The following is a 15,166-nucleotide window of genomic DNA, read 5'->3' on the forward strand; positions in this document are numbered from 1 at the left end:
TTCTAGGTGCTCAGTACTCAAATATATCAAGATGACATACCTTCCTCTTAGCAGGTATAGATAGATTCTTAGCTGGCTTAAACAAGGATTCTAATCTGTAGAAAATAAATGAGGAATCATCGGATGAAAGAAAGTGCATTTTGGAAGTCACTTCCATTTATTCACGCTTTAGTTACCGGCCTTGTGATGACTCATCCTTAGCTGCCTTAATCTTCTATCGTCTGCTGCACATGGTAAAACAACATTGAAAACATGTATGCTCTCTCCTCCAGAGGAAAAGAAGCAACTTCCTCGAGTAGGCAACTGACCAACACATTACTGAAGATAGAAGCCATACCTTTGTCACTCTGTCAATGTTGAACCCATTCTCATTCACTAGAAAGGACATTAAGCCCTTGAAAGGGAAAGAACAATCAATTAGAAAATGAGTCAAGAATTCAAAAGTGAAATGTTGCAAGTAAATCCCAACATGAAAATGGCCCACTTCATCATTTGGAGCAGTCCATTTTATCTCAGGTTGTTCTTCCGTAGAAACTATTGGTTCCTTAAAAAGCAGTCGAGCTTCGCCATAGGGCCAATTATCGGGTATCTCGATACCTATTCAAAAAACAAGCAAACATTTCCTTAAGAAGGATAACTTAACTGAATAAAGATTTCCAAGTAATGCAAAAGAACCTCCGGGTTGGTCTTAAGGATAGAGAAACGAATTTTGTTCAAGTGAGAGCGAAAGAATAGACAAAGCAGACATCATAATAGATAAAAGTATTATAGTAAATCAACACATGAAGTAGCATGGTTGATGCACTGATTGCCAGCCCAAATCTATTGGTGGCAAATGATCTTTCAGTTTCAAAGTGTTGATCAAATATTTCCGCTCCAGCTGAGTTTGAGAGATAATTCTTTTAAGTGAAGGAATCAGCAGCCAAGACAATTACAGTGAGAAACTTTGCTGCCTTATTTTGCTTACAAGTCGGGGGACAAGATAAGAGAATAAGAAGCACCTTTGCTTGTTTATGTTCTCTAGTATGTTTTCTATGGAACCATGTTGACGGATGAGCTGAAGAGCAGTCAGCCCTCCAATACCTGATAAATTCATTCCAAAGTAAGCCACTGAAATCATCAATCTAAAACATATGAGAGGGCAGAATGATATACGATAGCATAAAACAGTTAACAGAGCACTGCAATAATATCACGTCTACCTCGAATGCTTTCACAATAGTCACATCCAGAGAGAATGCAAAGGTCAATGAATTGATCCATATCCAGATTCATCTCCTCCAAGATCTAAAAGTCATGAAAGTGAGGAAAAAAAAATTTAAGCAATCGCAATGAATAAACTTTTCTAAGTACCCTGAAATTTCAAATTCCATGACTGGAACTTTTCTTGAGCTGGGATCCATAAAATGGCGAAGAAATCTAGGAGCTCCAAAAGTAAGGGAATCCATATCTTCAGAAGCAACTGCATAAACCTGAAATACAAAAATTACATCTAAAACACCATTCGTGATAGATGAATTCTGGTTACCGCACAACAATTAAGCAATGATAGGAATTCAAAGTCAGCGAAAATTCCTTGGACAAAGATGATTTAGTAAAGAACGTACCAAATGTAAATGACTACGCAGAAGAAGACATTAGACAAGTGAAAAAGCATAAGTTCAGTGAATCCTGTAAAAACTTCTTTCAAGGAAACAAGTGACTATGCAGAAGAAGACATTAGACAAGTGAACAAGCATAAGTTCAGTGAACAAGGAAATTAAATCATGGAAACAAGATGGTAATTTACATAGAGTTAAACGATTGGTTATCATGGGAAACAATGAACTATCCTAAATCAGAAGACGATCAAACAGGAAGATACTTGCCTTTCCAGCTTTGCAAAGTGCAGCACATTGTGCTTCTGCTTCTGAAGGAGCCTAACATACAAAACCTGAATTTGATATCTAAACTTTTGTTAGAAATAAAAAAAAAGAACAAACTTTTTCAGACAGAATAGTAACCTCAACTAGTGGGACACCCATAAGTCTTAGTAGTCTTTTGCAATCTTCATTGTGCTGTTGTGTCACCTGCAAGGGTATCAAAGCCATGTACCACAAGTCCACACACACCCAGTTAGCTACGTAGATAGGTTCTTCTGGAAAACAAAGACAAAATCAAACTTCACATCGAACAGGACAAAAAGATTGCACTGTAAGGAAGTGATCCAAACAAAGACAAACCTTCACAGTTCTTTTACTGAATTTCTCTATGTCTTGCTTGTTCTGAGACTGCAGGCAATAAATACAGAGTTCACTAAGCCTTTTTGTACTCTGTGCCTGAGAGAGAGAGAGAGAGAGAGATGCACGTATACCGCAATGGCTAATGCCAAATCCTCAGAGGCATCTGCCCTCTTCAAAAAACTGCTAAGACTCATTAAAGGTAACTAAACGTATTCATAGATACTTTAAAAAAACGAGAGAATAGAAGGCTACATAATAATAAAGTACCGTTTTGCAAGCTCTTGCTTCTTCAAATCAGGAGGTTGACCATCAAACACGTAGCTATCGTAACAAACAGTAAAGCGTAATTCAGAGAAAGATGAGCTTCATTCTTCTTAGCATTGCATCCCAATGAAAACAGAGGAGGTAAAGACGAGTATTTTACACTGGCTGTATCCCCGCTTCCAACAGCCTAATCGTCTGGTAAAGCATGCCTTGCAGATGACTACATGGGAAGACAAATCAAAAAGCAGCTCAAAGTCAACACTTCCCAAGCATAAAGATCACATACATGAAACCGAGTCCACGCAATAACATCTGAAGCATCAAAACAGAAACTTGAGCCAAGTGGATTTTCATTTCTTTGAAGAATTGCGATGCCAGTAGCAGTACCTGGTGACTTGACCAGCCTCATTGGTGAGCATCTGAGTCCCCTTCCTCCCAACCACAATCTAATCCACCAATCAAAGACCGAAAAACCACCAACACTCAAAATCCAATCTCCACCGACACCGAAACGTGCAATCAATCACAGGCATCAATCCATAAAAAGCAAAGCACTTAACGAGGAACTGATAGATGCTCATGCTGGCATCGATGGCGATCCTCTGGCCGGAGTAGCTCTCCAGCTTTTGCTCCCTCATCGCCTTCGGGGCATTGTCCGCCAGTAGCTTCGTCAGTCCCTATCGAAATCAACGGACGATTCAATTAACAATCATATGGGAAATGATCGGATTGAAGAAGACGGAGGTAAGGAACTACCTTGATGCCCATTTTCGGAGAGAGATCAAATTGCAGTTGAAATTGAGGATGAAATAGAATTCTAGGGTTCGAGCTCTTCCGTCTTCCCGCCTAATTTGGAGACCAGCGCGTGTGGGTGGAGAGCGTGGGAGTCGCGAGTGGGAACAGAATTCAGGGACCGGAATTCACAGCCAAAAGAAAACAAGAAAATCTGGGCATAGAAAAAGCAGAAAGCGAAGCTATGGTGGAAACGCTGAAATTCCTCTCTCCACGTGCAGGGGAAAGGCTTATTCTGGAGTCTGATTGTCTAGGTTTAATGAGAAGTGTCAATTCTGTAGAAAACCTGTCGTGGGAACAGCACGTACTGATAAGTGAAGCCCGTGACCTGGTTTCCAGCTTTTCTAACATTAAGCTTATTTTTTGTAATAGGGCTAAAAATAGTGTAGCTGACTGGGTAGCAAGACCCACAGTAAAAAGGCACTCACCGAGAAATTGGCTGACCCGCTCTCCGCGCCCTGCAGATTTGCTCTGTTTGGCACCCGCCTGTGGGTTCTTTATTTACAAGTTATTAATGAGCAGTTTATATTTCTGACCAAAAAAAAAAATCATCGCTAAAGATAGCTCGAAAATGAAAAGGATGGAGCTTTTCTCCACGGCCAAGAAAGAGAAATACAGAGAGAGGGTTATGGTCGGCAAAAGAGAGAGAACTTTAATAAAAAGAAGAGAAAAAAAGGGAAGTGCTCGGCAGAAAAAAAGGGAGAAAAATAAGAACAGAGGAGGCAGATTGTCGAAGAGCATGTAAAAAGAAAATAAGGAAAAGAGAGAGAGAGAGCTGTCGGGGCATGAGAGAGGAAGCGATAGAGACCAAAAGATGCAATTTCACCGTAAGTTCGTTTAATTTACTTTCGTAGCATCTACATTTCCTCAAAGTCCACTTTTCCTGTGGACTTTAATTTCCAAGAATTTTACTCCTCACAGTTAAATTTCTCCATCATTTCATTTTATTTCAAAGCCCGGCGCACCTTGCACTTGGAAAAAGCCAAAAACAAAATCAGGTTCAGTAGTATTTTGAAGTTGAACATCGTTTGTTCAAGTTAAGAACCAAACTGTAAAAAAACCATTTTATCTTAAGGAAAAGGGTTAATACCACGAAAAACCTCAAACTGGTACATCTGTTATAAATTTACCCAAAACTAATTTTTTGACAACAAAAAACCCCAAACTGATATACCTATGACAAATTTACCTAAAGCTAATTTTTTTATCACGAAAAATCCTAAATTGGTACATATGTGACAAATAAACACCCGTGACAATTTGTTAGGATGAATGAAAAGGATATTCTGGATACAGCTCGCTGGGTCTAAAGGTCGGAGTGATATTGTTACACTTCAAAATCGTATCCGCGAAATGGAAAAACAAAAGAAGATGCAGCAGGAGAAGAAGCAAACCGCCCATCCGCCCATCCGGACTGTGTCACGCCCCGAACCCCATCGAGCTCGCGACATCCCCTGCTTCGGTCGAAATGATGCGACGTCCCAGGAACGTTGCCGACCCAACCCAAACATCGTAGCCACATGCGGAAGCGAATAACAAAACCCTGGACAAATAATGACGACAACGGGGTAGAACAATGTGAACAATCCAAAGAACCACATATTCATACAACACCAAATATACAAACATCATATTACGGACATAAATACGTACTAACATCCTCATCACCGTTTAAACAAAAGTTCAGTGGGTTTGGTTATCTTAACTTCACTATCGGATAACTCAAGTTATACAACCCCCTAAAATCACCCTAGGGGAAAACCTAAGGGTCGCCCTTTTCTATTCTCGCTTCGAATTTCCTCGGCTTGAATCTCCGAACTCACCGCAGCCTCCACCGGGCACCAACAAAGCAGCCTCCCCGGACTTCCAAAAAGAAAAAGGTACACTTCCCGGGTTTAGGGCCGGGGGTCTGAAAGTGGCGGTTATACAACCGTGAGACGAATCTCAATAAGTGTACAACCCCAAACCCCACGTAGGCACTCACGTACCGCTAGACGAAAATACACATAACACACAACGATCGGCCAAACTAACAATCACATGCGACCCTACCTGGAATCCATCACGCACGTTCCTGCACGTTAGACAATAACACAGCCAACACATCACAAAGAAGGAATCACAGACGTCGCGTGCCTCAATTATAAGACAAAACCACTTGGGCACGTCCCATACCGTGCCTAGCAGTTTCTACCCCATAATTAAGCATCACATCGCGCAATACAAACACACTCGCACGCTACTCACACCATGCGTCACTTTCCACAATCCTCTCGCTTGTCTTGCCAAATCCCACTCATTCTCAACCTTTCCACCACTACCGCGCCCGCAAAACGCATCGTGCCAACGGCCTTCGACCTCGTCAGCATCGTCACCCCGTCGGGCCGGCATCGTCACCTGCGTCGGGGACGGCATCGTCCCTCGTAAACGTACACGCCTCGACGTAATCCTACACACATTTTCCTTCTACCGCGCCGCGTAAAACGCATCGTGCCAACGGCCTTTCGACCACGTCAGGCATCGACACCCGTCGGGCCGGCATCGTCACCTCGTCAGGGACGGCATCGTCCCGCGTAAGCGTACACGCCTCAGGACGGATCCTTTCCAACCAATCCCACATTTCCAAACCTTCGTTCCACACTCTCCACACGTACCACGCCACCACACAAACACACTACCAAACATACACACTTCACACACATTCCATAATTTCGCATTCTCGTCACACGAACACGCACCACTTAACCACACGCTCTTGGCACGCGAATTTAATGCACATTCACACTCCCATACTCACACACCTCACGGCCACACACACGAGGCACACGGCCAAGCCACATTCAGCCCGAAACACACACCAAACCAGCCAACCATCACGAGCCACACAACCACATACAAAGTGCCATTCAAGGCATAATTCTACCAATCAATCGCACAATCTCGGCCATAATCAATCCACAACACCTCAACCATCATCGAGCCTCCTAAACCTCGCAAATTTCCTTGCCAACTCAGTCTCTGATTCAGCCCACAACAACCACACAATCAGCCTTCAATTTAGACCTAAAATAGCCACATAAACTACCCGAACTAAACCCTAAACATGCCCTACGATACCCGAACTCCTAAATGACATTTGGGGAAAACACTTACCCAAAAAGGCGAGACGTAATCTGGCCGGAACGGCCGGACAATAAGAAGGGCTACGGCGATGCACGGACGGGGTGTGAACAAAGTTTGTACCCAGACGGACGCGGTGAATGCACCACACCGTACGGACGCTGTACGGACAGTGTCGGGACCTGTGGTCGCTGAGGCGAGGTGGCCAGACGGCCAAGCTGGACGCTGGCCGTATTTGGCCGAGATGAACAAAGGACCGACGGGGGGTGAACAAGAATCGCACGGTCGCAGTACGGACCGGGATGAACGGCGACATATGGACATGCCGAACGGCCGGTGTCGACGGAACGGCGACGGAGCCCGCGAAGCTCCCGCCAGATCGCACGTAACGGGAAGAGAGAAAAAGAGAGAGAGTAGGCCGATCCGGGATTGAAACCGGGCCGAGGTGGCCGAACAGTGAGAGGGAGGTCCAAGGGTGTCGTGGGCGACGGGCTGTGGGAGGCCAAACAGCCTGGCCGGTAATCGTTCCGGCAAGGCGAATCAAGCACTGTGAGGATGAGCAGAATGCCCACTGCTAGAATCCGTAAACTAAACAAAAAGGGGAGAAGAATTTGGGGGAGCTCTCGGCAAAACAAGGAAATGAGAGAGAGAGAGAGAAGACAATCTGGTCAAATGGGTCAAAGATAGCTTAGTGGGATCCATGTGTCAAAAATCCAAGGGTTTGGACAACTTTGCCCTTGATCCAAGGGTCACCAATTGATCTTATCTAATAATTTAAGGGCCCATTGGTCATTTGTCCCTAACCCAAGGCTCACCAGACCTGGTTTAGCCTAATTGACCTTGGTTAGTCCCCAAATTTTGGTCAAAATTCGGAATAAAGGAAAATAGGCCTAGGGGCATTTTCGTAATTTTTCGATCCCGAACCGAAATTTCAATTTTCGCACATACGCGTTCCATATGTGCGTGGCCAACATAATATGGCATCGGAATCGCGAAATTCATCGCGCAAGCCCTCGAAAATCCACGTCAAAGTCTCGGGAATAAAATAATATTATTTTTTCAATTTTTGTCGAAATTCCAATTTTTGGCCAAAACCACTCTGAATGTGCGTGGCCACCCCAAAATGACCTTGGCCGCGAAAAATAACCTCAAACGGCCTCCGAATCCAGCCTCGGTGCCCACAGGGCAAACCGTAATTTTTCCGCCCTGACCGAAATCCATTTTTTGCAGTAAATGGGTGGCCCCAAGGTTGGCCAAGCCAAAACGTCATCGGTCATTCAAAATTGTCACTTTCAAAATTCTCGATTCCCTGCCCGAATTCTAAGAAATGACTAAAATTGAACAATCGCGACTTGAGCTTATCTCTGGCTAACGGGTGGCTCTTTGGAATTACGCGCTCTCGACCCGTGACCGACACTAAGTCAAATCACGTTTAAGTTTACTCCACCCAGACGACCTCGGTTGTCATATAATTGCGAAGGTCTCTGTCGCTAGTTCCCTTGGACACGATCAATCAAGTAGACCGGTCTCGGTTGGCTCAAAACATTCCCTCGTCAATCCATATGGTCGAAGATCGAACCCAGGTCGAGTTCTTTGGTCGTGCGAACTCAATCCCGTAACGGCCCTACCCCTAAGGTTAGCATCCCGAGAATGCGCATTTCCGGGTGAGATCTCACTATAAGTGCATTGATCAAATTCATTTCCTAAATCCCGGGAAAAGGATCGAAAATTCAGACTGTTACAGACTGGACCGGTAATATATATATTATTTTTAAGAAAAATTTCAACTAAAAAAAAAGAAAACATTTTTAAAAAATTGAAAACCATAAAATCCCTAATTTGAAGCTCGACTCTCAACTCCCATCAACTCACGACCGCGCCTATAGCCGTTCATCGCCTTCCTCTTTCACTCTTGGTCACCTCCATTTGCGTGAAACTTGATGGGACCAGTTCCGTGGACCCACCTGGGAACCGGACCGGACCGGCGGTCTGGTTCCCGGGTGGATCCATGGAACTAACGGACGGTTCCCAGTTCCAATTTCTCGGAACCAGTCCTTAGTAGGCGGTTCCCGGTTTCATTTTGGGAACCGCCTGTCCGGACCAAGCTCACCTCTATTGTACACGTATAAAGGAATAGCGGAGGAGAGGAGAATCTACTAGAAAATCCATCATCCGCATCACAACTCGTATGGAAGAAAGAATGAGATAGTAGAAATACCCCTCCCCCCCTTTATGTTTATCTAGGAGAGGAAGTTACTCATATCACCATTTTTTATTTATGTACCGAGTCATACCATACCACACGCCCTCTGCCTAAGTGGGAGGCTAAGTGATCGGTTGCCTATATCGTTCTATGAAACAAAACGTGTGAACAATACTACCAATAACTCACATTATATTGCAAGAACCCGAGTGAATTAGAGAAATCACGCCACTATTCTTACACAAAGCTCATCTTATCTACTCCATCTTTTGACATTTTTTTTTATATTTTGCTTTTGAACCTGATACATAATTCTACATGCATAAGAAAAGAGGAATGGATTCAATGGATTGTACCTGCTCGGTTTTTAGTCTGAAGAGGCCAGGGCGTATTATTGAAGCTTTGAGAAAGAACCTTATGGAGCCGAACCCTTGAGGCCATGAAAACACAACTAAGATAAGAACACTAGCCACTCAAGGACCAAAATCCAAAACAACTTCAATTTTGTTAGCAAAATGGATTCAAGGTAGGAAGTAATTACTTTCCGCTGCCGATGAATTCGTCGAAAGTGAGGATTTGGCTGTTCCACACCACAAGATTCAACTCCCTAAGCCCTTCAACAATGTGAACACAAACTTCTCTTGAAATGTGGGGTTTTTACCGCACACCAAATCAAATCAAATAAAAACTAAGATGCCCATCCACACAGTTTGCCCAATTAGCTCAACACCAGAAACTTCACCCATCAAACCCTTGTAACAAAACTCCATATCCAGATCTGAACAGGGAAAGAGGTAATTGCGCAAACATTTGGCGTGCAATTTAGAATTACCAGTGCAAGTTCTGGTGCAAAACTTGGTGCTGCCATTTTCCAGCCGCCAATGGGGCTATAGAGGCGACGGCGGAGGCAGAGGCAGCGTCGACGCGCAGCAGAATGCAGCGGATCGGGAGCAAAGGCGAGGGAGAGAATTTTGAAAAGAAGAAGAGAGAGAGCGTCTTCCTCGTTCTTGACAAGAGGGAGACCCAACATTTTGAAATATCAGAGAGAATTTGCAGATCTGTCTCGATGGGACCCACTCGCTGATACAATTCAAAAAACAAAAAATAGAATAGAAAGGGCAACTAGACGATCAGCCCAACTAATGTCGTCGCGAAATCCGATCGTTGTCTTGTGTTGAAATCCCGCGAAGGATTTCTTCAGAGACAACAATCAAAAAACTGCACAGCATCGTCCAAACAACTCAGTCGCGTCAAAACCACCTCAGCGACGTTCCAACGATTCAACCTTATACACCAAGTCAACAACATCAAAGTAAGCAGCGTCGAATAGGGGTTGGTGTTTGAGGAGTTGAATTGTATTGCTACCTTTGTTGCGGTTTACTTTGATGTTGCTGAGTTGGTTTTTGAGGGGTTGAATTGTTTGAATGATGCTGAGGTGGTCTTGGCGCGGCCGAGTTGTTTGCATGATGATGTGCAGGTTGTTTGATTGTGGTCTGTGAAGAAACTTTCCATGGGATTACAACACAAGACAACATTTGGATTTCATGGTGACCTTAGAAGCTCTTCGCCGCAGCTTTCTCTTCGACCCAACTGATGCAGAGCTCATCGACTTCTATCTCAAGAGGAAAGTGATGGGAAGAGCACCCAAAGCCAAAGAAGGATGATTGTTTCTGTTGTTGTGATTGGGTGGATTATGATTGTTTCCACTTGCGTTTAATTGAAAGTTAAAATGAATGGATCGATGACACATCCTGGGACGTCGCAATTCCACGACCAATGAAGGATGTCCGCGCTCTCGAGGGTCCGGGGCGTGACAGTTTATATATATACCATAACTAGTAATGTATATAAGTAAAGTGTAATCCTATCATTGATTAGGTCATTTATTTTATTAGTATATGAAATGTATATAAGAAACTCAAATCATATCATTAATTTGTTATGTTATATTGTTTTTATATATAGTATATGTAAGTAAACTAAAATCCTATCATTTGTTAGGTAATTTATTTTATTCGTATTTATAGTATATATACAAATAAGTAAATTGGAATCGTATAATTAAGGGTCATTTGTGCTAAGACTAAATTGGCAAAACTGAAAAATTTAGGGCTGAATTTTCATTTGTACAATTGATTTAGGACTAATTGGATAATTTTCCCGAATTAATTGATGAAAGTATTCCGTAATGTGTACACATGTACCTTATAAACAAAAAATAAACGTACCAAATTGATGATTGAATTTTTATTTACCTTTAATGTACTATACACATAATTAATACAAATCACCCAACAATATAAGATTTCGACTTACTTATATACGTACCATACGTTCAAATGAAATAATACAAGTGATTAATGATAGGATTTGAGATTACTTATGTACATGACATGAAAAAATAAAACCAATGTTCTAATTAATGTTTGGATTGCACTTTACTTTTATACATTATAAGGTCTAGCATAACATATGTCCATTTACAATTCCCATGCATTAGCGAATTCCGGTTTCTTGATAACTTCTCTACCTCTCCATGCAAATAGATTTTGTGATTGCTTGCTCTTTCTAGCCTCAAATTTTCATTTCCTATCCATATGTTTCACCAGGAAAATTACCTAATCAGTCCTAAATCTAATGTACGTATGTCAATTCAATCTTAAGCTTTTCAATTTTGCCAATTTAATCCTAAATCATTATGCAAAAATCTAATGTAGTCGTTCCAATCAAATTCATAAGAAATCGCTAACGTGACAGTTCAAATATTACCGGCCATATCAGCGATTTTCGATGAAAATTGATCAAAAGGATTACAATGATATTTCGCAAAAAGGTTTAAGATTAAATTGCTAAAATTGAAAAGTTTAAAACTGTATTGACATTCATACAATAGGTTTAGGACTGATTTGACAATTTTCCCTATTTCAACATATTATTTGGAATTACAACCTCAAGAATTTCTTCGATTGATAAGCGTGTTAATCTTCTTTACCCAAGGCTTCTAGCCGAGACGATGTAATTCTAAACTTAGGAGTATGAACCTATGTGCATAGGGAAGGATTTAGTATTGAATAAAAATCAAATTTTTGCTCCAACCCAAACAAGAACATGAGATTGATACCCGATCTTCGTTGTCTCCATTCAGTATCATCATTGAATACCCCATGCATAGACTCGTGATCAGTAGAAATCCTCAATTCGAGAACCGGCATGAGAAGATTGCACCATTTCAAAGGCTCGGGTGACGATTTTGTTACTTGATCTCAAGCACCGGATTACTAGGCATCGAATACTGATTTTCAGGTAGCGTAGATGCTGACATGGGCTTGTGGACTGAGGAACATCGGACGTCTTATAGATTTTGTTGACGTCGTCTTCTCATTTTTTTCGATACTACAGAACTCCACTATGCGTTTGGGAACTAAGCCATCCTTTTGTTAGGCTATGCACCTATGAATGATTCAAGTGATCCATATACTTATTTCGTACTTGTTTGTAATAGCGTTCTTGACAAAAAACAATATTTTAGAATCGATTGAGGTGGGTGCAATTGAGTTTGTAGTATGTCATGATCCATATTCTTTATCATGATTGAAGTCTCTGGTTGCAACATCTTTTTATCGCTTTTGGAATCTCTGAATTGCCGTTGATTTGCGTATAATTAGGTATCCTCGTAACTGTTGCTTGGTCTTCAGGTTCTTCGCTCGTAATATTGAATTAATGCATCTGCTGGTTTTTATGCAATCAGCTAGATGAAGACGTAAATTATTACTTAATATTCGAACACTCCTCATGCGTAGTTTAGTCTAGTCAATTTGCCTAATAATAAGCGTGTACATAAATAATTAGAAAGGCAAATGGGAACTCATGACCTCTAGATCTGATACAATGTGAGATTTTGTGGAATCACCCCCAACTGTCCTAAATCTGTTCTAAAAGCTGTTAGTTGAATGTTTATTATTTAATATTCTAACACAGCATAACTGTTTCCTCCCAATTTCGGATCGTGTTTGTTGCTGTGTTAGCTCGGTCTCTGAGAAGGCAATTGCAAGGGCTGAAAAGTTTTAAGGCTTTGTTTTCCTCAATGATAATTTCGGCTCCAGAAAACCCGTGGAAGAGAGCTTTAGTCATTTGAAGCTGTAAGAGTGACTCTGAAGATTAAGAAGTTTCTTCGCTAGTACCCTTTTATTTGTGTTGCAAAGGGTAGCTGATGACAATAATCATGGTGTTAGTGTAACAGGATATCAATATAATCATGTCCCAAGCACTATAAAGATTATTTCTAGATTATTGTTGACAGACGTGTTTCGAGAGATTGACAGGGATTAATTAACTTCCTTCATCATTAGGAGAAATATGTTATCGATAAAATTGTTGAAATAATGAAATCAACCTCTTGGTACTTCTCGTCGTTTAGATAGGATCCGAGGTTTTCATTCTCGATTACGAGTTTTTATAGTAGTCTTGTCTACTCTAGACACAGTGTACAGGCTTATCAAGTCACTCTCTTTTTGACTTGCTAATCTGAACAGGTAATTCTGGTGAATGTTCTTCTACTCAGCTAATTGATGGAGATGGCACATTTAATGTCGGCGGACTTGAAAATTTCATCAAGGAGGTCAAATTGAGGGAATGTGGCCATTCATACGCCGTAGTCTCCACCATGGGTCCTCATATTAGTGGTGTGTATTTACTCCCAATAACTGAGCTTTGGATTTTGCTTCTCTTGCTAGAAATGGATTAGATCAAAACTTTTTGTAAGGTTCTTGTAAGGGCTGTGAAATGATTTCAAGTTGCTCAAATTCAGTTTAATTCTTTTATTTTGTTTCATGTTCATGAATCTTTTCTTTTGCCTTCATAAGAGATTCAAACTTATTCTATTGTTGTGTCTAATATCAAACATGGAAGAGTACGCTGTTAAATCATCTATTTGGCACCAACTTTAGCGAGATGGATCATCTTAAAGGGAGGCATGTCTACAAACCAACTGTTTAGCTCACTCTTATGAAGTATTTGGATTCGGAAAGTGCAAAACCAGTTTGGTATTTTTCCAGGTCCCAAACCACCAAAGGTATATGGATGGCAACAGCTGCCGGCATGGAACCATGTACCCCGGTTATGGACTTGGAGGGAACTGGAGAAGGAGAGGTATATTTACTAGATGATTTTACATGGATATATAATAGCTTATTTTGTCTATGTTTAACTACTTATTTTTATCCATAAGTAATTGCAAATTCTATTTTTTGTACATGTTGAAAGATAATTTGTGCATCGGGTAGCTGCTGTATTATCTTTAACTTGCTTTTCCACTTTTGTATGTCTTTGCTCATCTTACCAACCCAGAAGATTGATTTATTGTGTGGCTGATGCTCATTGAAACTCACCTGATTCACACTTGGTTTGAGTAAGCAGCAATTAGCATCCTCACAGCTTCTTAACCAGTGTCATTTTTATTCAGGACAGTACTGCTTTTGAAAAGCAGAGTGCTCTTTTCGCTTTGGCTGTCTCCGATATAGTGCTCATAAACATGTGAGGCTTTTGCTTTGCTCTAGTGAGATACCGTTTCTGTTGCTGCAATTTTATCTACGAGGTTGTGGTTTTAGTATTTTCCTAGTGCCCTTTTTACACATCTTTTTCGTAGGTGGTGTCAAAATATTGGCCGTGAAAAAGCTGCCAGCAAGCCTCTTCTGAAAACTGCATTCCAGGTATTTCTTGTCCTCTTGCGTTAAGATAAGCTAAATGTTTAGTTCTAAGAGTTAATGATAAACTTGTGACTTTTCTTGAAGGTCATGATGCGATTGTTTAACTAAGAATTTTACTTAGTTAAAAAGAGGACATTTTACAATTTGATGTTGCATTATATAAATGCAAAAGAGAGGTTGGCCATTGTTCTGTAAATTTTTCAGACATCAGTTTATAGGGTTGTTAGACTCACCATCTTTTAGCTCCATCTGGGGAGGCAGACAACTCTCGACGGTTGTTTGAGATACTTCAAACCCAGGACCATGGTTGGCACTTTAATGCTGCTAAGAAAATGGGGCTGGAAATTTACAGAGACTTGCAGAGAGACTGCCACAGGCTTGAACACCAGATTTGGGGATTGAAGCATGCACTTGCTTCCCTATCATCCAGTGCAATTATGGTAGCCAATCAGGCTGAAACTCTTGACAGATCTATACAAGCACACTGGTGCTTTTGTTTGCCTAATTGAGTTCATGAATAGGGTGATGCAACACCATTAGAGCATCAGTAAAGTAATATGAGAATAATTGGGCTTAAGCAGGTGGGGCAAGGCAAAATACTACCATAGACTCGCAAAACCATTACCAAAAGTTTAAAATGATCACAAAGATCTAAAAAATTGTCCATCGCTAGGGCGATCAATGGCTTACGAAATGAGTAAAAAGGAGTACTATTCATCCATAAAAAGTAGCATTTGAAGATATCTCTACGCTAGAGCAATGTGTGATGTTACTCCTTTGCACACATTTAAAAACGAAAATATTCCAGATGCTTAGTTCTCAAAAATATCAAGGTGACATACCTTCCTCTTAGCAGTTAC

General features: G+C 41.3%; 2 protein-coding genes across 2 annotated transcripts; one reads left to right on the forward strand and one right to left on the reverse strand.

Annotated features, from left to right (window-relative positions):
• Positions 1 to 40: 40 nt before the first annotated feature.
• Positions 41 to 3,428, reverse strand: LOC130134689 (flap endonuclease 1-like; the record flags this gene model as incomplete). The annotated part of the gene is made up of 17 exons (XM_056309165.1): positions 3,243 to 3,428; positions 3,047 to 3,163; positions 2,874 to 2,932; positions 2,647 to 2,706; positions 2,490 to 2,543; positions 2,354 to 2,402; positions 2,223 to 2,270; positions 2,004 to 2,069; positions 1,869 to 1,919; positions 1,355 to 1,472; positions 1,203 to 1,289; positions 980 to 1,083; positions 485 to 589; positions 338 to 394; positions 253 to 261; positions 177 to 214; positions 41 to 95 (listed from the first exon to the last, which is right to left on the reverse strand). Coding segments are annotated over exons 1-17 (1,089 nt in total), but the record flags the coding sequence as incomplete, so codon positions are not given.
• An 8,485-nt stretch (positions 3,429 to 11,913) lies between these two features.
• On the forward strand, positions 11,914 to 14,414 carry LOC130137568 (protein ROOT HAIR DEFECTIVE 3-like). Its single transcript, XM_056309166.1, has 7 exons — positions 11,914 to 11,950; positions 13,134 to 13,285; positions 13,510 to 13,571; positions 13,656 to 13,749; positions 14,063 to 14,133; positions 14,246 to 14,309; positions 14,391 to 14,414. Exons 1-7 carry the CDS (start codon positions 11,914 to 11,916, stop codon positions 14,412 to 14,414), a joined length of 504 nt encoding a protein of 167 aa, XP_056165141.1.
• Positions 14,415 to 15,166: the final 752 nt, after the last annotated feature.

The sequence above is a fragment of the Syzygium oleosum genome, unplaced genomic scaffold, assembly GCF_021117445.2.
Source record: "Syzygium oleosum isolate NSW1041296 unplaced genomic scaffold, Sole_v2.1 Sole_v2.03, whole genome shotgun sequence".
NCBI lineage: Eukaryota > Viridiplantae > Streptophyta > Magnoliopsida > Myrtales > Myrtaceae > Syzygium > Syzygium oleosum.

What these genes read in the sequence shown, in the direction of transcription:
- LOC130137568 (XM_056309166.1), top strand. Translation starts at nt 11,914, where the DNA reads ATGCTGACATGGGCTTGTGGACTGAGGAACATCGGAC. An exon ending in TGGGTCCTCATATTAGTGGT is followed by an intron (nt 13,286 to 13,509) that starts GTGTATTTACTC and finishes CAAACATGGAAG; the next exon opens with AGTACGCTGTTAAATCATCT. An exon ending in TTCTGAAAACTGCATTCCAG is followed by an intron (nt 14,310 to 14,390) that starts GTATTTCTTGTC and finishes CTTTTCTTGAAG; the next exon opens with GTCATGATGCGATTGTTTAA.